A 21,363-nucleotide genomic window follows, 5' to 3' on the forward strand; every position below is an offset into this window, starting at 1 on the left:
GGAGCATCTGGGCCTGGCATTCTGTGTGTCATCCCCATACCACTGTCTTACCCCTCCCTGCAAGCAAAACACTCAAATTCAAGCTGCCATCTCCTTCACAAGGGGCATTGCATCATTCAGCAGTTTGGTTATTAGCATCTTGGGGTGTTAGGGGTAGATGGGAAAGGCTTTGCTGCCTATCCATCCTTATTGCTGCAATCCTTCCTCTGTGGCAATGCTTTCCTGGCTTTTTATGTGATTGTCCCAAAAGCTGGCAATAAACAGTTCCTGTTTGTGGGCAAGGACAATGATGAGAACTGTAATGGTGGACTGAGGGAAGAGAGAAAGGGCAGCCCCATCCCTGGCACCATGAAGGAGTGGCTGCTGTAGGATTAGCTCCTTCTTGCAAAACTCAAGGGAAACTTTCTGTAAACCGCTGGCACCACTCCCCAGTATGAGTTTAGCCTCTACACTTCTACATTAATGATTTCTTTTCTCCCTAGAGGTCTGTTGCTTTGAAGTGTTTAAGTGCCTGTGGAACACCTGTGCACTTGAACATGTCCCTGGTGCTGTTTGCAGGGTCTGCCTGCTCTGCTGGGGTAATCTGCGCCTCTCAGAGCATCTAGAGTGGGGCACTTCAGAACACAGGGGCATCCACAGTGGGAGAGGGGCGCACAGAAAGCACTCAGGCAATTGGCACGTCTGGAGATTGTGCCAGTTAGGAAAGACAGTAGAGGAACTTTTCATTATTCTTCATGTTTGGAGTGACTGATGAGGAGGTGCATGGCCAGTACAGGCCTTACCTTATGCAGGGTGAAACTGCATGTTTTGCTCCTGGGAAGAGCTCAAAGATAAAGATGAGCTAGTTCTTTTCTCAAGGTCAGTAGTTATCTCTTAATCACAGGCCAAGAGACTACCAGAGGGCTACTTCTGCCTCTTCTTGCTCCTTACCAGTACAGGTGAATGAGACCTTGAGTCCTGTCGCTCCCTCTCTGAGCTCCAGCAAACCTCTTGAGAGAAAAGCAGAAGGACAGTGCTGGGCACCCTGTCGGCCAGCAGAGAGTAGGGTGTGAGTGGAAGAGGAGGAGACCTCCATGCTGAAAGCACTCTGCATTTCAAAACTTTTGGAAGTTGTTCATCACTCCAGAGCAACCAGTTGATTGTTCCCCCTGAAAAAACTTGGTTCATCCTCCAGGCAACCACAAGGAAGCACGGAAGAGCAAATGGTTGAACTGGGGGCTTTGCTGCCTTGTCTACTCTTCTAATAGGCTGTATCTGAAAAGCACATGTTGAGGGTTTGATGCTCAACAAGGAACTAACTTGGCCTACAGTCATCTACCATGTTAGCACAGTATTCATTCAAGTGCACAGAGACAGAGACAAATCCAGCTCTGTGTTGCTCATGCTGACATTTTCCACCAAGGGGATATGGCACGCATGGGAACATATCAATACTTCAGCTCTTTTATACCAGTAGTTTCAAATTTCTATTTCAGCTAATATAGAGAGAAAGTCAAAGAAACTGATCAACAGGCTGGGAAAAAAATGTATAAAATCTTGCTTTGCAGTTCATCTGATAAAGGAAATATATAGTGTGTAAACCTTGTTCCTCATCAGACTGATTCACATTTGTATAACTCTGATTTTCCTGTCCCTCGCACTGTTATTTTGCCTTACATCACACACCTCTGTCCTAAGCCAGTATAAGGACAGTCACAACAATGTTTTTTTGTTTGTAGTAAGGGAGGAGATGCGTACACTACCTATGCTAGCAACTCTGAACAACTGGAGAACATCTTTATAAATGTATTTATAAAGATAAAACCACCTCCAAACTCTCCATTCATTGCACTATTGCCAAACAGAAGAAGCTAAGACAATTGAAATCTGCCAGCATGGCAAAGCAGGGAGACCTAATGCTGCCACAGGTGACCTGCACATGGTTGGTGCTGCACTCACCAGGGCCGTCGTACAGACCCTTGTACCCTTTGTGAGTGACCCCCTTGACTGCAAACTGGTACCCCGAGCTCCTCCTCAGCCTGCAGTCAAAAGAGGCTGCTCTCATGGGATATCTGAGTCTCTAAGCAGGGAGTAACTGTGCAACTAAATACTCAAAAGCCAAACAGCTTGAATCCCTCTGCTGTTCACACCCCAACGCACCTCATGCACTTTCTGTTTGCATGGATGTGTTCCCTCCCAACATCTTGACAACGGGAAAAGATGCAACACAGGCTTTGGGTGAAGAGTCAGCAAAAGCTGGAAGGTCATGGGGAGTAGGAATGCTTCAGGGTGGGCCCCTATGAATGTTTCTATTGGCTTGGCTCAGTGCCATGGTCTTCAGCCTCCAGTGGTTTGGACTCACCTTGGGCTCCGAGCTGGACCAGCCCATCCACCAGTTCGGGGACTCACAAGCTTTGTGTCTCACATCAGGCCCCCTGGAGTGACTCCAGTTGTGGCCTGAGCTTTCAAGAAGAAAGAGGTTCAGACAGGGGACCCGGTGTTTGGTTTTGCATTGCACTGCCAGACAAGAATATCCTGTCGTTATGTGGAATCACTGAAAACTTTAATAGCATCCCTAAAACCTCCCTCCCCTCCCAAAGCATTTTTCTGGCTCTTAGCATGTTAGGGAGTAGCTACAGACTCCCACAGCAGAACTTGCAGGATTGAGTGGTCTTGGCAGAGTAGCTGCAAAGGGCATTGTGTTTAATAAAAGGGCTAAACTTTACAGTTAGGGTTTTCCCTATGTCTTGAAGTGAGATTTGGTCTTTGGATGTTAAGTGCTGGGCTGATGAAGACAGAAAATACAAACCGGCTCCCTGCGTCCCTCTGGCAGCAAGCAGGCAGGCACTTTTCTCCTGCCCTGGGACACTCGGGGCAGATTCCCTGCAGTTTCCTACTGTCCTTACGAAGGAGGCATGATTGGCAGCGGTGCTGTGTGCCTGCAGGTGCTGCCCTCCACAGGGGCAGTCCCGGGGGCTCAGCACCGCTGGGAATCAGGCGAGGGGCTCCCGGCAAGGGCGAGGGCAGGGCGGGCGGGGGAAGGAGGAGCAGCGGTGCTTGCTGATGCTCAAACAGGTCTTCCAATGGAGGGACCTGCCGCAGGGCGAGGGCTCTCGGGCCCCACAAGTCAAACTGCACAGAGCCACAGTTAGTCATCATCATCGTCATCATCGTCGTCGTCGTCGTCGTCATCATCGTCATCATCGTCGTCATCGTCGTCGTCATCGTCATCTTCATCGTCGTCGTCATCTTCGGTATTTATCTTCCCAGAAAGCACATCCTCTATCCAGTCCTCCAGCTCCTCGGCTGTGGGCAGGTCGTCGTCGTCTCTGATGTCCATCCAGATGCTGTCAGCCTGTGGGGACAGGTGATGAGGGGTTAGCTGCCCTCAGGGACACGGGGAAGAGGCGGGGAATGCGGCTGCTGGGGGGCTGAGGGTTGGAGCACGGGTGGGATGCAGGGCATTGGCTCCCTCTTTCTACAGCCTGTGGAAGGCTCAGCCAGAGCGTCTCTGCCCACGCATCGGGATCACCACTTCCCCCTGGAGTGCTGCTGTGTCTGAGCAGGGGCAGCGGGACTGGTCAGCAGGTTTACAGGGGTGTGGTGCTGTGTGCCCTGATGAGATGCGTGCCTATACCTGTGAGCAGGAGCGTTGCCCACCCGATGCATTCCTCACTCTATCTGGACAGTTCTGTAGACTCCAAGTCTACGAAAAGAGATACCAAAGAGACCTCTGCCAACACCCACTGCATCACCCCAGTTTGCAGGACATCACAGTGTTTCCCTCCTTCCGTCCAGAGCCCTTCTGGGACCTCTTCCTCGGAGCCTTCACAAGCCCCTGTCAGCACCCTTTCTACCCAACCTCTTTAACAATCGCCTTTGCCTCAGGACCTCGCTCTGGACACTCCGTGTGTGATAATGGTTCCTGCTCTTGGAAGACCCTGCCCTGAGGTCACCTCAGCCATGCTCCCATGCATGGCTGAGATGGCACAGCATGTATCTCAGCTGAAGAGTGGTGAGAAACACTGATGCCCTGGGCTGCAGGTACTCTTTCCCTCCTTGTCATTACTTCCATAAACCAAAGGGGATGGGAGAATTCAGCAAGAAGACAACAACAAATTTGTGACTGCTACCCAGGGACAGCAAGCTTATTTGGTCTCTGAGGTCTAGAAATGAAAATTTTCCTCTCTGCTTTGCCATAGGTTCCTTGGGTAAATGCCTGGATAAGCTCCTTTCTGTTCACTGTCTCCCCTCCATAAAACAGGATCAGCCTCCTATTTTGCTGAGGCACTTTGAGGTTATCTCATTCAGCATTTGATGTTGCAGAAGCATCTTCACATATCAGAAGATAACTACCAGCTTTTGCAAATGCATCCAACTCCTTTCCCTGTCTGTCATACTTAATTCTTTTTGATTTATTTCTTGGTTAAAAGCCAGACCAATTTCTGCTCAAGGGAAGCTGTGTCTCCCATACATTATTTTCTTCCTAAATCACCAAAACTGTAATGAAAAAGAACCCTGGAGAGGCATGAAGCTCTTGCTTCACTCAAATGTTGATGTCCTTAACCTCAGGACTGTTCGTGCGGCAAAAAAATGACACTTTTAAATAATGGGAATAGGAGGGGCTCCATTTCACCTGGAGAAGGTGCTGTGCAAATAAAGCAGTGATATTTTGCAGGGCATCATGGCCCTGGTCCTGAGCCAGTCACCACAATGTGATGAGCCAGTTGGGGCTGCAGGGAGCTCTGGTGTTTGCATTGGCAGGTTTTTACAAAAGTGATGGGGTCATGAGGGTTATGTCCACTGAAGTCAACAGCAGTGTTTATTTTCACTCTGTTGTGTAAGCCCCACTTTGTACCTGTGTAACTTGGCTGAATGCAGTGGTATAACACTGAAATAACAAAATGAACTCAATGTTTGTTTTAGATATCACCCACCAAACTGGAACTTCCTTAAATCTCTCCCGAGAAATAAAAAAAAAGACTTAAGAGGAATGAAATAAAACCTGCAAATACTGTAATCAGCAACCTGAAATATTTACTATATCAAAGCCAAATAATGCATGAGTTTTTACAGGTCTCTGAGTGGCTGCTGAATAATAAGGCACATGTTCTCACCTAATTCTGCTTTCTATATGATTCTCATGCTGCTGACAATCCAACTTCAATGAATTCCCATTGACTGCTGTTTAATGTAGTTTTGACATGACTTAAACATGACCAGTCACAGTAAATATAATGAAGGGAGATACTGTATTAAGGGCATAAGACTGGAAGAATTGGGCTCTCTTTCTGGCTTGTCCATTCGTCTCATGATCTTAGGTGGCAGGTGCTATTTTGCCCCTTTTTTCTTTTGTCTCTCCCTTAACAATTCTGCTAAGAAACGTCAACTCACTGGGTCTTCACTCCCTAGGTGTCTTCCCCATGGTCTGGCGGAGTACTGCTCTATTACAGGTAAAAAGCTCACATGCAGCCAGGGCTGAAACTACTCTGTGACTCCCAAGTCAGCCTCTCATCTCCCTTGGTGACATTAGCAAGATACAGGGACTCTGCTTTCTTCATGACACCATTGCTTTGCCTTCCCCACCACGTCTCCCATCTGTAGTCTTGCAGCATCTGTTATAAAAGGAGGCACAACCATTGCTGTCCCTCTTTTTTCTGGGGTGATGCAGGAGACAGGATGTGGAAGGCTGGAAGCAAGGTCAGTGTTGACCCAAACCAGCAGCCAGCCCCACACACTTGTCTCAATTTTAAGTCCCTCACTGTTCTCTTCTGTTGAAACATCAAGTTCACTTATGACTCAAATTTCAAACATTAAGTCAAGCACCAATTTACAAACTCCACTTCTGCAGTGGAGAGACACTTACATACCCACACAGGCTCGTTTTAAAGAGATTAAAGCAAACACCCAGCACTTAAACATTAAAAATAAACTAAGGTAATAGGTGAGCCAGGCAGGAGCATGCTGCATTATGGGCTGTCTGATCATCTGGACTTTCAGAGTCAGGAAGAGGAAAGAAAGATTTTTCTCTGTGTCAGGGCTGTGAAGCATGGTACGTTGCACTCAGCAGCTCCCCTGAGATCTCTACTGGTGAGGGTCAGACAAGACCCTCTCCCATCTGCCTTAAAAGCTCAGAGTGTGTGGGCAACATGAGTCAGTCCCATGGCTTTCTGGCTTGAAGGCAACCACAGTGAAAACAGGAGCTGCTAGAAAGTTGTCCCAATAGCATAGCTGTGGCTGCTGTGGGTACTGTTGCTCACTCAGCTGTGCCAAAGTGCCACCTGCCTCTGCAGGTTTCCCTCTGCAGCTGCTGCCTGTGGGATGGTGTGGAAACCTTCACTGACACCAGGTGTGGGGCAGGCAGGTCTTCTCTTCCCACCCAAATCCCTCCAGCAGTACCAGCACAGGAGTGGCTGAAGGGGATGAGGGCCTCGATAAACTCCAGTGCACCCTCTTTACCACAGCAGGATCCCTTGATTACCAGTTTATGCTGTACTTCTGTTAAAGCTGTGTATTTATTTAGCTTTTTTTCAAGCTGTGCAGTTTCTCCCTGTCATCTGTTGGGGACAATCTTTCCCTCCTACACTCAAGCTGTGCCCTTTTGCTTCTGTAGAAAAACACAACCTCATTTTTCTCCTCTTCTTCCCTAAGCATGGCTTTCTTTCCCCCCTGCACACACTTTTTCTCCACAAAGCCACCATGCTGTCAGATGAGGGAATGGACAAAGCTGCGTGCTGTGAGTCGGGTGGAAATGCAAGACCTTGAAACCAAAACTGAGGAAAGCCCTGAATCCCAGGCCACAGAGGCTGGTGCTGTCCTCAGCAGATGTGGTTTGTGTGTGATTTGGCAGCAGAAACACACTCAGGCTAAAGCCCTCAAGCCCAACCATGGAGGTGTTAGAAACCCTGTGGCAGGTGTTTCAAACTCCTGGTGAGTTCTTCATATTTTTTCCCCAGGGAAAAAGTCTGTTCTACCTGCACTTAACAGTGGAAATCCAACTGATTCCAGTGTATCTCAGGACCCAACCTTTCCAGCACCCTAATTTTGGGGTCACTGAATTTTCTGGGCACGTGCTACTCACGTCTGTGACGTTCACCACCCCGATCTGTGGTCTGAACAGGTCGATCTTGAAGGTCTTCTCCCAGTAAGTGATGAGCTGCAGGAGTGAGACACAAGGCTCAGACAAGGGTGTTTGCAAGGCCCCATTGCATTAGTTCACTCAGCTGGGCTGTGGAGCGAGGATGTGCACCCATGTGTGCACTGGAGACAGGAGAGGCTGAACACAAGCTTGGGCTGCTGCACACGGCACAGGATAATGCCGACTCCGGCGCTGTTCCCAGGACAACGCCTCCTTGGGAGGCAGACCCAAACAAGCAGCTTCCAAGGGGATGGCCTGTGGTCCAGTTTCCCATTCTTCCCTGTCCCAGATTCCCTGGAGCAATTCCTGCACGCATGCGTGCACATGCACACCCCCACACACCCCCCCATCATCACCCCATCCATGAATTAAACCAAGAAAGTCAAAGAGCCTCTGCCACTCACCAGAGGAAAGTCGTCAGGGTCAATCCAGACAATGCTCAGGTCGGGATTATCGGTGTTGTCCCTGGCAACCTGCTTCAGGATTTCCAGGAACTCAAAACCATCTGAAATGATATATGAACCACTGCGACTCTCCTGCAAATGCACAGGCACTTTTTGCTTGTGGGGTTTCCAGCTTCCCCGGCTCCCCTATGCACACAGGAGTTGTTTATAGTTCTCATTAAAATGCTGTCTCCCAGCGCTTTCTTTTGATAATAAGGCTTTTAATTTCAAGCATCCTCCTCGGGTATTGAAATTAGTTACACATGAATTAAGCCCCATAATCCTTCCGTGGAGTGGAACAATGTCACTATTTTCTTGTGGTGAGAGAGGAACTGAACCCCAAGAGGCCAAAGCTTTCCAATTTGCTGATGGCTCTGAGAAGCACCGATGCCACAGCTTTTCAGGAGTTAGTGGCTTCGGGTTCCCTGCATGCTTATCCCACACCCAACCCTCAGCACTCTGCCAGAGCCACACAGCAAGATGGGTGCAGAATTAGGGAGCGAATCCTGGTACTGGGGTGGAGGGAATGACTTTTTTTGTCCCAGGCAATCATCCATTTCTATCCAAAATCTGAGTCCTGGCTAGCACACCTGCTAGCATAAACACCCAGAAGCATCCTGGCTCCCACTCCAGTAGGCTGGAGCTCCCCATCCTGGCCAGGGTGCTAGGCTCCACAGTCAAAGCACATGAAAATATGCTTTCTTGAAGGATGGAGAGTCACACAAGGAAGAAAATGGCCTCCTACCTGGGTCATCTTCTTCAGCAAAGGCTACAATGTGGATACCCTCCATGTCATCCTCCTGGAAACAACACAACAATTACTGATGGGCCAGGGAAGGAGGACAGAGTCTGGACGGCTCCTGAAGATGAGAAGCAGTGAGGTGCTTCAAAAAGGACCATTACAAAGGGAGGATTGACTAGAGCCCCACTGAGAAACCAGAAATGGGATCTGAGGTGAGGCTGACGCATGAAGGTATTTAGTGCTGAAGGGTAGCGTTAGGGTAGCGTAGGTAGTGCTGCTGAAACTCTTCAGATAAAAATGAGGTAGGCACCATGACGGCAATGGCAAGGGAGCTTCTGATGATGTAAGGCAAAAGCTTCTCTGCAGGAAAGGTCAAGGGCTCCCTAGCACAAGAATAGGGGCTCCCCCTTCATGCGTGAGGCCACCTACCCTCATAAATTTTCAGCTCCCACGGCATGGTTTGCCAGGAAACAAATACCTGCCACCATGCTCAGCCCCAAAACATGCTCCTTTGGGGCTCACAATTGCCTCACAATATGAGAGGCAAGGTGGCTCATTTGGGCCCCTTTTTGGAGGTGAAGGGTCTCTGCTTTAGGTGAGGGTCTCTGTGAGCAGTGAGGGAAATTGAGTGGAGGGGGTCATTTCAGGGCTCCAATGAGTGGAGGACAAAAATTACAGCTTGGTGGATTACTTTTCTCCATGAAACACATGAGGAATGGTATTGGCAAAGGCCAATGGATCTGCTGGCCAGTTCATCATCTGCCTGCTATGAATGTCATCTCTGAATTATTCCATGGATCGGTTTCGCCTTCCTCACCCGCTGTCGGTCCCAGTTTCCATTTCAATTGGTTTTAATGCAAGAAAAAATTCCCATCTAAATGCTAATTTCTTTTCCCTTCTGAGCCCAGAGGTGACAAAGCCACCATCAAATACTGAAAGGGAAAAAGCCCCCTGAAAGATTAAGTGGAAAACATTATCTTTAAAAACAATAGCGGATGCTCAGCCTTTGTGGACGTCTTCAGGGAATACATTTTCACCGGGACATTCTAGGCAGATTTACTTGGGATCCAGACCACATAGAACTGGCAAAATTTACACTGTTGCTTTTTCTTCGTATTTGCCAGCAGCATTGTCAGACAGCAAAATAAAGAGTATATATCTACATGCCATATGTAATCACATGCATATACCTATATAATGCAGCTCTATTCTGGCGTACAAGGCAGCGAACAAAACTGGACTAACTCCAGTGAAGGCAGTGAGGATGTTGTGAACTTGCAGTGAGATCAGAATCCAGCCCCTTGTCTTCTGTAGTTACGAGCCCACTGCTCGTAGTCGTGGCAAGCTCTGTATTCCCAGGCTGCTGGTTGAGCAAGCATTCCACCACTGGGAATTCACACTTTTCATGAGGCTATTTTAAAACATGGTCATTATGAAAGTGTAACCACTGCATGTGAAATTTGGGTCTCACTGAAGCTCCATTAAAAACCTTGGAGGGGTTTTGGTGGATCTTGGAAGCTGTGTTCTAAACAGAATCTGTATTTCAAAACAAAATGAAAAGCTATTTTACCTAAGTGACTCATAACTCTTGGTTCAGTTTTATTACCTCTTGCCTTGCTGTATTAAAGACTCCCAAGGCTTTTGCCACTTTGGAGTGCTGCGGCGTTTCATGTTACACAGCCAAGAAGGGGATATCTGAATGCTGTTATAAATGTGCTGAGCCTTTTGGAAGAATGACTGCATCTTTCTTAGTGTCTGTAAAGCACCTGTTCAGCTTTGTTTTTCAGCATTCATCTGGCACATGAGAGCCCCTGACTAGCTTTTAACACCATATTCACTCACAGTGAGGGGGTAATTTGTTATATACAATTTTTCTTTCATTTTCACCCTTTTCTTCTTCCTCACCCCTGCAGACCACAAGAGTCCTCTGTGTGTGATAGGGGCCAAAATGTGGGTTAGTTCTTCACAGTCACTGATTTGCATTTTGCTTGCTTGAGAAGTGCAGTCAATACATGGCCTGCTTTGAAATCTGTATAATTAACTGTGCTGCCTGCCTTCCCTTCCATTTTGAATTGTATAATTGCTCTGGTACCTTTACAAGGACATCCAGTGACAGGATGGGGGAGAATGGCTTTAAACTGAAAGAGGGTAGATTTGAACTGGATCTTAGGAAGCAATTCTTTACTGTGAGGGTAGTGAGGCACTAGGACAGGTTGTCCAGAGAAGCTGTGGTTGCCTCAGTCCCTAGAAGTGTGCAGGGTCAGGTTGGATGGGGCTTTGAGCAACCTGGTCTAGTGGAAGGTGTCCCCGCCACAGCAGGGGGTTGGAATCAGATCATCTTTAAGGTCCCTTTGAAGCCAAACCCCTCTATGATTCTGTGAGTTTCCATGAGACATCTGCACAATCTCCATAGCTCACCCAGCTTGCAGGCCACAGAAATCACCCCACCAGCAGCACTGATGTCCCTTAGCTGGGATGGAGCATCCTCAGGCAAGATCACTACACAGGCCCCACACCTGTCTGGCACACTGCTTAGCTTTCCCTCTCCTTTCTATGAAGCAAGGAGAAGCCAGCCCAGCTCTCCACTGCTGCTGCACAAGGCATTAGAGCACTCTGTTTGAACTGAGCCATTAGGCATCACAGCCAAGGCTTTCCCTTTTCCCCAGAAGTGAGGGAGTAACTTTGCAAGGAAGGGTAATGTTTTGCCCAGCCAGAAGCTGGAGCTCTTGAGCAGCAGTTTCTTGTTGGAAGCTGGCAGGGGACACAATGGTTCCCACCACATGTGCTTACCCATGTCTCAAACATGTCCTCTGGGCGCAGCTTCCTCAAGGTGGCCCTGAAAGAAAGACAGAAATGCTCTTTGAGGACATGCCCAGCACTGCCACACATGACACTGTCAGCATCACAGGAAAGGTCACCATGGCACGCTTGGCTGGTGGCTGGAGTCAGCCACCACATTTTGAATGCAAGAATGGGGGCACTGTAGGTCAATTTATGCCTTTATTTGTGGTGATAAAACCCTGCCCATAGCCCCATTGGAGTCACTGCAGCCACTATTTCTGCTTGGGAAGATGAGACACCTCTCTGTGCTGGGATGTGCTGACAAATTAGTCCCACACATAGCAGACTGTTCTGTCTGTGCTGAGAGCATGAGACAACAGTCACTTTTGTTTTGGAGTCCCTGGGACATGCCTAATGGGCTCTGCCCCCCCTTTCTCCTGGTTTCACCCCGGCATAATTTCAGAACAGAAATCCTTCCCACCTCTGCTGAAGCAAAGAAGACAGAATAAACTCTGGAAAGGAAATTGGGATCCTAACAACCACTGACAAGAAAATTTAAACCCTAAGACTGGTCAAAGCAAATTTTTTTGAGAAGTAGTTCATAGAGGAAAAAAGATTCATAGCAAATATATTCAGGCACATCTGTAGCAAGAAGCCTCTCAGAAAGCCTAGCAGGCTGAGAGTTGACTGGGGTGTTAAAGGGGCACCCCAAGGAACACAAAGCCACAGAAGACAAACACAAATCATCCTTTGCACATCTGCTTGCTGTTCGGGGAGGATGGCCCAGCAGAGCAGGTCTCCCAGGATGACCTAGGACCCAGGACCTGCTGCAGAGAGAAGTGTCAGTCTACGAGGTTTTAGAACAGATTGGTAGGAGTGGCAGCATGTTGCCAGAAGCAGGTGGAATAAGTGAGATGTGTAACCTGTCGCTTTGGTTTGCCTCACAAACAGAGCAATGGAAACAAGGGAACAGTTTTTAGAGGTTTCTAAAGGACCTGAAGAGCCACAGAATTGAGTTCCAGTTAGATCAGAGGAGGAGAATCTCCTGTGGATTAATAACATTGAATATCATGGAAATGAATGGCCAGTTTTCATGACAGAGGAAATTATCCAATTAAGATTCATAGCATATTCCTTGGCATGATCATATGCATAACATATCCTCACATAATCTGAAAAAGATGGGATATAGGAATATGGCAGCATTTGCTTATCATATCCAATTCTTTGGCAACCAGCAAAGGCCTGACTATGAGTTGGTACAGAGGATCTCCTGAGACTTGAATGTCTGCATGATAGACAGACACATAGCAAGTAACACACTTGCAGAAAACCAGCCCTGATTGTACAGGTGCAGCAATTGGTTCTAAATTAGCTGTAATTAAATTTTGCCTCTCAGGAAAGGGGCCCAGGTGTCACAAATTGAGAAAGAATCAGCTCCAAAGGAAAAAGGCCAAAAGAAGGTCACAAACAGTTGGGAAATGGCCAAGGAGTAAAATAGACCATCATGGCAGTGGACAGCTACACTGTGAGCCTCCACACTGAAGTTATGTGTAGTTCTGGTCATCCTATCCCATAAATGATATGGACAACTGAAAAAGGCACTTGGAAGCATGGGAGTGGTGAGTGAAGGTATGGAATGGCCTCTATTTGGTGAAGATTAAATAGATAAGAATTCTTTGTTTTGTGAAAGAGGTAACTGAAGAAGGTTTTGGCAGGTATGCTAAAAAATTTGGAATGGTAAAGAAAACATGAATAGCTTAGAACATGGCCAAGGTTCTCATACCATCAAGGTTGCAGGTTTGATTCCTGCACAAGTCATTCACTTAAGAGCTGGACTTGATGATCCTTATGGGTCCCTTCCAACTCAGAATATTCTGTGATTCTCTCCCCATAGATTACATTAAGTGTTAATTGGTGTTCCTCTTAAGACAAGAGTTAGTAGGTGCCCAGAGAAATTATTAGGTAGCAGGTATAAACTAAACAACTAAGAATGGCCTTTTGATACAATGCATATTTTAGCTGCTGAACTCATTACGATTTGGTACAGTCAGCATCAAAACAGAAGTAAGGTAAAAACGGCTATAGAAATTGAAGAAATAGCCACTAAACACAAGATCAGGGATACAATTTTTGAACCAGCAAGTCCTTTCATTGTTGACGGTCTAAAACCAGAGACTAAATCAGGTGAATACATATTATGTATTTAGGCAGACTTGTACTTGGCTTTTAAGACACTTTCCCTAGCTGTTCTCTGGGGGAAGCTCTTGGAGAAAGGAAACTCAGTGGGAAGGATCTGGCCACACCCACGTCTACTGATTGCTGTGCTGACTCTGGATATTTCCCTGTGTTGGAGGAGTAAGGCAAGTGGGGTTTGGGTAAGCAAGAGAGAGCAGAATTCAGCCCCCATGTCACTACACCACAATAGCAGAGAAGTGGGGGTCCAACCCCAGCATTTTGCATGTGAAAGAGGCATCAACCCAGAGGAGTGCACCTTGTAATTTTTATTTGTGCAACTGAGAGTGAAATCTGGGCTTAGACCTTGGAGTGGCAGTGACCACCAGGCCCAGATGGACACCCATCTGTGCAGCCATGGACGAGTCACCCCATGGTGCTGAGCAGCAGCTTCCTGACCTTCTGTGGAGAGGATGAACTTTCCCACCACAGCCTGCAGCTGCAAAGAGAAGCCTCAGCTGGGAGGCTGTGCATGAGCTCAGGTTCCTGCTTCAGCTCCTGTCTTAAGGCTGCAGTGAAAGCTCAGCAAATTCCAGTTTCTGTGCAGGGTTGGAGGAAGTGGTAGTGAACCCTGACTGAGCACAGTAGTGAGAAAGCTGGTTTTGGAAATGCTGTTTAAGGCATGCCAAAGAGTCTGGGTACAGCTGACCAGTGGTAGCTCTTCCCAGTGATGTGGCTCCTTCAGTAGGATGGAGAGATGGCAGTGGGGTTTTGCATGTCCAAGGAGGGATAGTCCATGTCTATGAAGAGAGAAAGTCTGCTGTGTGAGGAGGAGAGAGCCACTGGTTCTCTCTACCTTCCTGCAGGAAATATCCTGCTGAGCTGTCTATAGGGAACCAGCACATGGAAGCTGCTGAGGTTGCTTCATTTTAATCTATAGGTCATCTCCATGTCTGACTAATTCCAGCCTGTGGAATACCTTAGGTCCTTTACTGGTGGCAAGGCAGGATGGAGCACTTCTGCTCTGAGAAGCTCAGCATGAACTACTAGGAGCACATCACTGTCACTCCAGGCTTCTTCCCCTGCCGTGGCAGCACCTTGGCAGGTTTAGGATTTCAGACATATAGTTTTATGGAGTCCTTTTAATTATTTTCTGAGCTTTGGCACTTGCAAAATACATGGTGCACCCCCTTGCTTCTACCAAGCACCAAAAAACATCTAAGACTTGGGGGAAATCCACTGCAATTTTGTGCTGGTGAAGAATTTGCCTTATTAGGATAGCATTTAGATGGCTGTGTTTAATCAGCCTTCTGATGCTGTTGCTTGACAGAAAGAACTTGGGGAAAAGAAAATGGGAAGGACTAAGGCAAATAAGCCTAGAAGGTCAGCAAAGTAAATTGTGGGTACATAGAAGGTAGAGGAGCCCTTCATATTTCAGAAAATGCAGAGAACTGTTTCTGGTGAGTTTCAAATTCTGGAGATGATCTCCTGTCTGAGTGAACACAGATCTCCAGCTGAGCCTGATTTGAGATTTCCCCCCTCTACATATACGGCCCTGCTTTCTCAAACTCGTCTGGTCCCTTGACTGTCTGCTGAGAAATGCAGTTGTAGGAGCAGCAGGTAGCCAGTGTCACTCTCCTGAGAGGTTTTTCTAAGGTTATAAAAATACAGCATCTCCAGGAAGTTGTGCCCCTATTCTTAACCCTGTGATTTTACACAGGATCAACCTCTCTGGTGACTTACAGACTATTTCTGTAGCTGAGTCCCTAAACAACAGTGCAAGAAACCTGATTGCAAAAAGCATGAGCATCCACAGCTCCTGCTGAGTTGATCAAACACTGTAGGTGCTCAGCATTGTTCCCACACAAGATTCAACACAGCCATAACAGCTGTGCCGCCTTCTCTGTGCCTGTGGTCAGCAGGAGCCTCTTAGTCCCTTGTGGTTCCTCTGAGCTTGGTCTGAGCTCAGAGACTGCCTCCAGACATATTTGACATCAGGAAAGGGATACACCCATTAGTAAAGCTGTTTTTGGGAAGGAGGAGATAGGACAGGACTTGGATTTGGCTTGAGAGGCCTTGGAGAGGGTCATTTTCTGTACAGACCTAAATTAAAAGCATGGGCAATTAGGGCAACGATTTCACTCTCCACTGCCTTCCAGCCTCACTGCTTTTTGAGTGGACTAATCAGGGAGGAGGAAGAGCAGGAGGAGGGAAGCTGTGATATCACAGGTCCACTGTGGTGAACTATGACTGCTGTGCAGATACTTGCACCTTGGGGGAGTAGGAAAAAAACAGGAATTTCACAGTTTAAAACCTGGGTCAGAAAATCATCAAAAATGGTCATCATCTTAATTTTATTTAGAGAGATGCCCTAGAGAGGCAAGGTCACAATGACAGACACCTTAACCCACTTCCCTTGTCCAGGAGGATCCCGTGTGCTACATACCTTCTGTGCTCTCTCACAAAATCAACCAGCTCCTCTTCTGAGTAAGGCTTATCAGGGATATGAACAGGCTCATCCATAAAGGGTTCATAGAAGTCCACCTCATTCATCTTTAGGCCCAGCTTCTTGGCAACCTGTTGCAGTGCAGAGGTCACAGGTGAGAGAGCCTGTTGTGCCTTTTTGCCTGCCCAGAGTCTTTGCTGGTGGCAGAGCTGAGATCAAGGTGCTTGCTCTCTCTCTCTCTCAGAGCATGCGCTCCTAGGGGTGGCCCACAAAATAGAATGTATCCTTTCTTGTTTAAAAACCCACTGATGCCCCCTACACTACTGGTGTCAAGCGGTGAGGCAGAGCAAAGCCACAGCCCGGGGCCTGCAGACGTAGAGGGGCTGGGTTCCAAACTCACATCGGGACCTGCCTCCATGCTGCAGAAATGGCCTTTTATCTTGTGACAAGGCCAAAATATCAATGCAGACAACAACACCACAAAATCCAGGAACGCTGAAAATGAGAAGCTGAAACCAAACAATAAATCTGGGAACATTCTGAGCCCTCAGAAAACAGGTGGTGGCATATGTGAGCTACCACGAAGATGTGTGGATGCTTACTTACCCCTTTGTCAAAAGTGGCAAAGAACTTGATGTAGGGCTGGAATTGTTCAGCAGCTTCTTCAAATGCCTTGAAATCTAGAAGGAGAAAAGGGAAATGAAGAAGGTGTTTCACAGACAGCTGTCCACACTCTGATCAGCCCAGAAGGTATTGGGGAAGGACAAACACAAATTACTGCAAACTCCATCAGATGATGCTCAATGTTTCTTCCACCCTTCTGGAGTTTACAAAGAAGGATAATTTCATGTGCAGCAACATGCTGTGCAGTCCCACAGTGTTCAGGAATGCTGCAGATCCCAGAATGCCACACTAAATTGGGACTGAAATCAGCAGATCTGTGAAGCAGGTCCAGGGTTAGTTCAGACTGGGAACTACATGGAGCTGCTCCCGCATTAAGGATTGCTGCCATTCCCTAAACAATCACCAAATGAGATTAGGCATGCTTTTCCCACTGCAGGAGGATGGGGCAGGAAGCAGGTAGGCTTTTATTGTAACTGCTACCAGGTCCTCCTGCACCTCAGGGTTCAGGAAAAATGCTCTCAGCCTGGCAGGGGATTTTACAACAGCCATTTCCCACCTTTCTTCCAAGTAGTTATAACTGAACAGTGTTAGGGTCACAGAGCCCTGCCCAAGCTGCCCTGCAGCCCGATTTGAGAAAGATGAAGGGAGAGGTGAGTGGGCTGTTGCATTGCAGACCTGGTGATGAGTGGCTTGTGTATGTAGGAATGCCTGTCTTTCTGCTAAAGGCAGGACATGCCAGGGTGGGGTGCACACTGCCAGCACTGCTCGGATAGCAGGGAGATCACCTGGGGCTGCAGGGCTTGAAAGAGAAATTCTCATGTGAGGATTTTTCTAGGCTTGTGAAAGTTGGGTTTGCCCAGAATGGTCCCTGAGTTGCACATCCCTCAGGGCATGGGACCAGCCTCTTCTCAGTCTTGGGGGTCAGCAAGGAGGAACAGGTCAGTGCCTCTGCCAGGCTTCCCCAAAGGGCTCTTCTTACTGCTGCTGTATGTTTGCCACGCTAGTATTTAATACATCCCCCTTTCCCTTCCCCACCCCCTTCCCTCCATTCTTCTTTGATCCTTTGGGCTCGCTGCTCACACAAAGGGGCACTTTGCTCCTTTTAGTTGCTCTCTCAGTATAACTGTAACCTCAGCCGATTTTGGGGTGAGATAAACTCACTTTAATGCAGGAACCCCTGGATTATGGCCCTCTTCTCTTGCCAGAAGACACCTTCCAGAAGGGTCAGATGTTAGTGTAGGACTGGGCTTATGCATTACGCCAGCAGAAACTTGCCTGCAAATGCACTCACCCTCCAGCAATTTTCACTCTGTCACAGGCTGCCATATACCACAACACCCTTCATGTTCATGCAGAACAACCAGAGACTGGCCCCTACAGCTCCCAGGCAGGCTCCAAGGCCCATGAGGAACACATTTATCTTACGTTCTGAGTCTTCTCCCTTGAAGTAGCCAATGAGTTTGATTTCGTCGTCGATCTGGTCAAAGGCCTGAAGCTCCAGCTTGCTGTTTATGACCTCCACGGGGTCTTCTAGCAACTGCCATGACAAATGCATGTGGTAATGCAGTGATTTGCAGCACCGACCTATGCCTGGCAGGGTGTGTCACAAGCAGCCTAAGCAGGGAGAAAGAGGTCACCCAATTTCTCTCTGCTGTTGGAAACCCTGCTTTGTGCTCTCTGCCTTAGCATGAGGAGCTGAGAGAAGCAGGTCACCTTCAAAGGGAGATGTTAGTAGGTTCACTGCAGAGGTGGAAGTCTCGAGAGGGAGGCTTATAGAGGACTGCGTAACCCAAATGAGTGCTGAGGGACCTACTGTGATGAGGGATAAGGAGTAGCAATTGCAGCTGGCTTTAAGGAGGCCAAGAAGAAAGGAGAGCAGTTGAAAGGAGCTGGTACAATCATTGTGAACATCTGTAAATGATACCTGTGTATCTAAATCTATATAGACTTTTTTTCAAGTGTCATTTGCTGGAAAAGGTCATTGCAAGGATCTTGCTTTTGAAAAACATTAAAACCAGCATGCTGGAGGGTGGCCCAACAGTGGTTTGGAGCAGTAGAAAGTCTGAATGTGAATTTTGCTGGCTGATCCTCCTTGTATGCAAAATAGTTTAAACCTATTCTTTGGTCCTACACACATCACAGTGTTAATGAGGAAGTTGGAAGACCTGTCTGGTACTTTGGACTGTCATTGATCCAAACCTTTTTTCTCTTTTCTTAACTAGTCACTGCTGGTGAAAAGGTTCAGTCTGATTATTTTGCCCAGCAGTAGTGGTTTAAATCAAGTGTGTTTTCACTAGAAGGAAAAAAAAAGCAGGCAAGCCACTGCCTACAGAGGAGAACTTCTGGGTTTCTTTTACTTTTCAGATCAGGCTGATGAGGCACCACAGACGTGTCTGGTTTTATTTCCTTGCTTTGCCAGGTATTTTTCTTCCTGAGTGAAAAACGCAAAACCAGAAATCCTTGCTCTCTTTCTTTTTTCACAGAACATGGTTTTTCAGTGACACACCACATGGCACACCAGTGGCACCACATGGCATAGCAAGCAAAACCTCATGAAGTGTCTTACAGCATCCTTGAGAGCGATGCTCCGGTGTGAGGCTGTGCTTCTGCTGTGCCCGCAGCAGCTTGTGCAGTTTCCTGCTGCCATAGTGGCCTGAGCCATGGGAACCTGGGATCCCACTGCTGCAGGGTCATGGCAAAGCTCTGCCCTGTCTGTGGCCCTTATGGGACAGATGCCTATTTCTGTCCCTGAAGCCACTTGCGTGTGTTTTGGTCACAATACCCAAAGCACACAACCACAGACATTGTTATGGGAGAGCTGAAGTCCTAGGGATCTGTTTTAATTCCCTGGCCATGCCTCTCTTCACCAGCAGTCCTGAACTACAGGTGACCATGTAAGGCAACCTGCCACCCTGGGAAACAAACCCTGCCAGCTCTGCTGCTCACCTTACCTCCCTTATCTGCATTACTGCATGGCCACTTACAAAGAAAGCCTCACTTCAAAGGAAAGCCAAGCCACTGCAAAATGTTTTCATTTATAAAGCAAAGATCCTGGTTTTGGTCTGTTGCCTCTCCTAGAAATAAAATGTAAATAAAGAGAAGTGCAACATGTAGATGTGGGATTCAGCATCACTTTTGCATTAAGGCACAAAGGTGAGTACATCACTGTGCCCATGCACAAAATAACCCAAAACCGTTTAGTTCTAGGACCCTGACCTCCTCTCACTCATGGCAGTGCAATCTGGCAAGTTTACTGAAGAAATGTTATTTTGCTTGTGTCTAAAAATGGGCAAATAATTTGCAGCATAAGCCTTTTTCAAGGCACTAAGCTCTTTTAATTGCTCTATGAGAATCCTAGTTCTTCCTTTTGTTTGTTTTTTTTTTTTAAATAGCTCTTTTTAAAAAAAGAAAAAGTGTGAAAGATTTTGCAAATGGCAAAGTGTTTGCACACGAGCTTGCTAACTGAGGTGGGTGAACAGCAGTCAATTATACGGATTGTAGCTGACTTCCATTCAAATACTCTGCAAATAGGAAAGAGGGGAGGTTGTCTCTAAGACATAAAGTGTTTAGTGGCATATAAGGGTACCTACCACCTTTCATGGGAACTCATGGTCAGATAGGTATTGGGGAAAATGCCAAATGCCATCTCTACCAGTGAATAGCAGGGATGAGATTTCAAACAAAGGTACACTTGTTTTTTTAGCAAGCTAAGTGTTTGCAAGGTTTTCTCTGAGGGGTTTTATCTAGCTCTGAGCTCATCTGTGCTTACATCCAAGAGGAATTCCACCAAGACATCTGCAGACAGTTCTCCATCAAATTCAACCAACCGCTCATCCTTAAAGACATAGAGACTTCCCTCTTCAATCAAGCCTGGAAGACAAAGAGAGAAAACAATAAATGGTTAACATGCTGTTAAAAGCATGTTTTGTGCAGAGTGTCTTGCCTCTTATCTGAGCAATTCCTCCTGGGAAAATGCAATTGCCAGTTTTCTGTGTTGGTCTAGTTGGAAACAACCTAAGTAATTCCCTGGCTGATGTTTCATGACACAGGGAACAGACTTCAGCTACAACTAGTGCTAAATTCTTCCCAAATGTTGAACTTTTCATTCAGGTCACAGTTTGGTCTCAGCTGGAAAAATTCTGCACTAGGAACTTGTTTTAGCTTGGCTGTCTATCTTGCACTAAATACTGGGCTCTGACAGCTCAGATTTTAACAACTTGTCACTATATGGAAAATGGGTTTTTGGTTCGGGTTTTGCTCACTGTCCAGAGAAGGCTGAACTCTGTGAGCATCACCAGTGTCCTGAAAGTGAGCGTCAAACTGTCTGAGGCTTGGCTGGCCTAGGCAAAAGGGTTAGAAACCAATGATAGAGATACCACAGACCGCAGCGTGACAGATTTCAATGCTATGTCACTGGACTGAGCACTGAGTGCCACAGAACCTTGTTGGAGGCTCCAAAATCAGCAGCACTGGCGTCCTGCAATGTAGGTTGGCACCACTGGCCAAGGAGGTTGGTAGTTTGTTCCTTCTTGGAGAGGCAGAAGCTCTTGTCTTTAGTTTAGCTCCCATTAGCACCCACCAATGGGTCTAATTTAGGAAAGTCTCTAATTTAGGAAAGAAAATTACAGTTCAGCAGGATTAAACCTTAGGTTTAGTGGTATATTTGTGTACTGTTGTATTAATATGACATAGTATTTCCTTATTGCTTTGTGGGCTGAAATATGAAGGGACTGCCAGCCCCTGGAAGGCAGCTGTGTCCAAGGGTGGGTAATGCAGCAGCCTGCCACCTTTAGAGCAAATTTCCTCTTTCATTCGGGGGAACAAGCCAGAATGATTGGCACCTGACTGCCAAGCCATTGCAAGGCTGTGGCTGCCCCAGTTGTTGACAGGGGTCACTGTGTCATAGGGCTGATGACATTTGGGGGACTAAGTGTTTTCCCCATATGTTCTGGTTCTGCACTGCTGCGTTGGTCCTGTCTCTGTGTAGGAAGAGCAGGAAGGTACTCCATGGCACCTATTTACTATTTCTGCACAG

The 21,363-nt window shown here is 47.2% G+C and overlaps 1 protein-coding gene across 1 annotated transcript in view; it reads right to left on the reverse strand.

The window, feature by feature from the left end:
- Nucleotides 1-2,661: 2,661 nt before the first annotated feature.
- Nucleotides 2,662-21,363, reverse strand: part of CASQ2 (calsequestrin 2) — a 33,567-nt gene continuing 14,865 nt past the window's right edge. The window contains exons 3-11 of the mRNA XM_066177361.1: nt 20,098-20,198; nt 17,754-17,865; nt 16,311-16,384; nt 15,705-15,835; nt 11,093-11,138; nt 8,306-8,360; nt 7,522-7,622; nt 7,061-7,135; nt 2,662-3,334 (exon numbers count right to left, since the gene is read on the reverse strand). Coding sequence (XP_066033458.1) covers nt 3,128-3,334; nt 7,061-7,135; nt 7,522-7,622; nt 8,306-8,360; nt 11,093-11,138; nt 15,705-15,835; nt 16,311-16,384; nt 17,754-17,865; nt 20,098-20,198 — 902 coding nt within the window. The 3' untranslated portion in view covers nt 2,662-3,127. The remainder of the gene's footprint in view (nt 3,335-7,060; nt 7,136-7,521; nt 7,623-8,305; nt 8,361-11,092; nt 11,139-15,704; nt 15,836-16,310; nt 16,385-17,753; nt 17,866-20,097; nt 20,199-21,363) is intronic.

This window comes from Chamaea fasciata, unplaced genomic scaffold, assembly GCF_029207755.1.
Source record: "Chamaea fasciata isolate MVZ Bird 193981 ecotype frontalis unplaced genomic scaffold, bChaFas1.0.hap1 SCAF_2, whole genome shotgun sequence".
Lineage (NCBI taxonomy): Eukaryota > Metazoa > Chordata > Aves > Passeriformes > Sylviidae > Chamaea > Chamaea fasciata.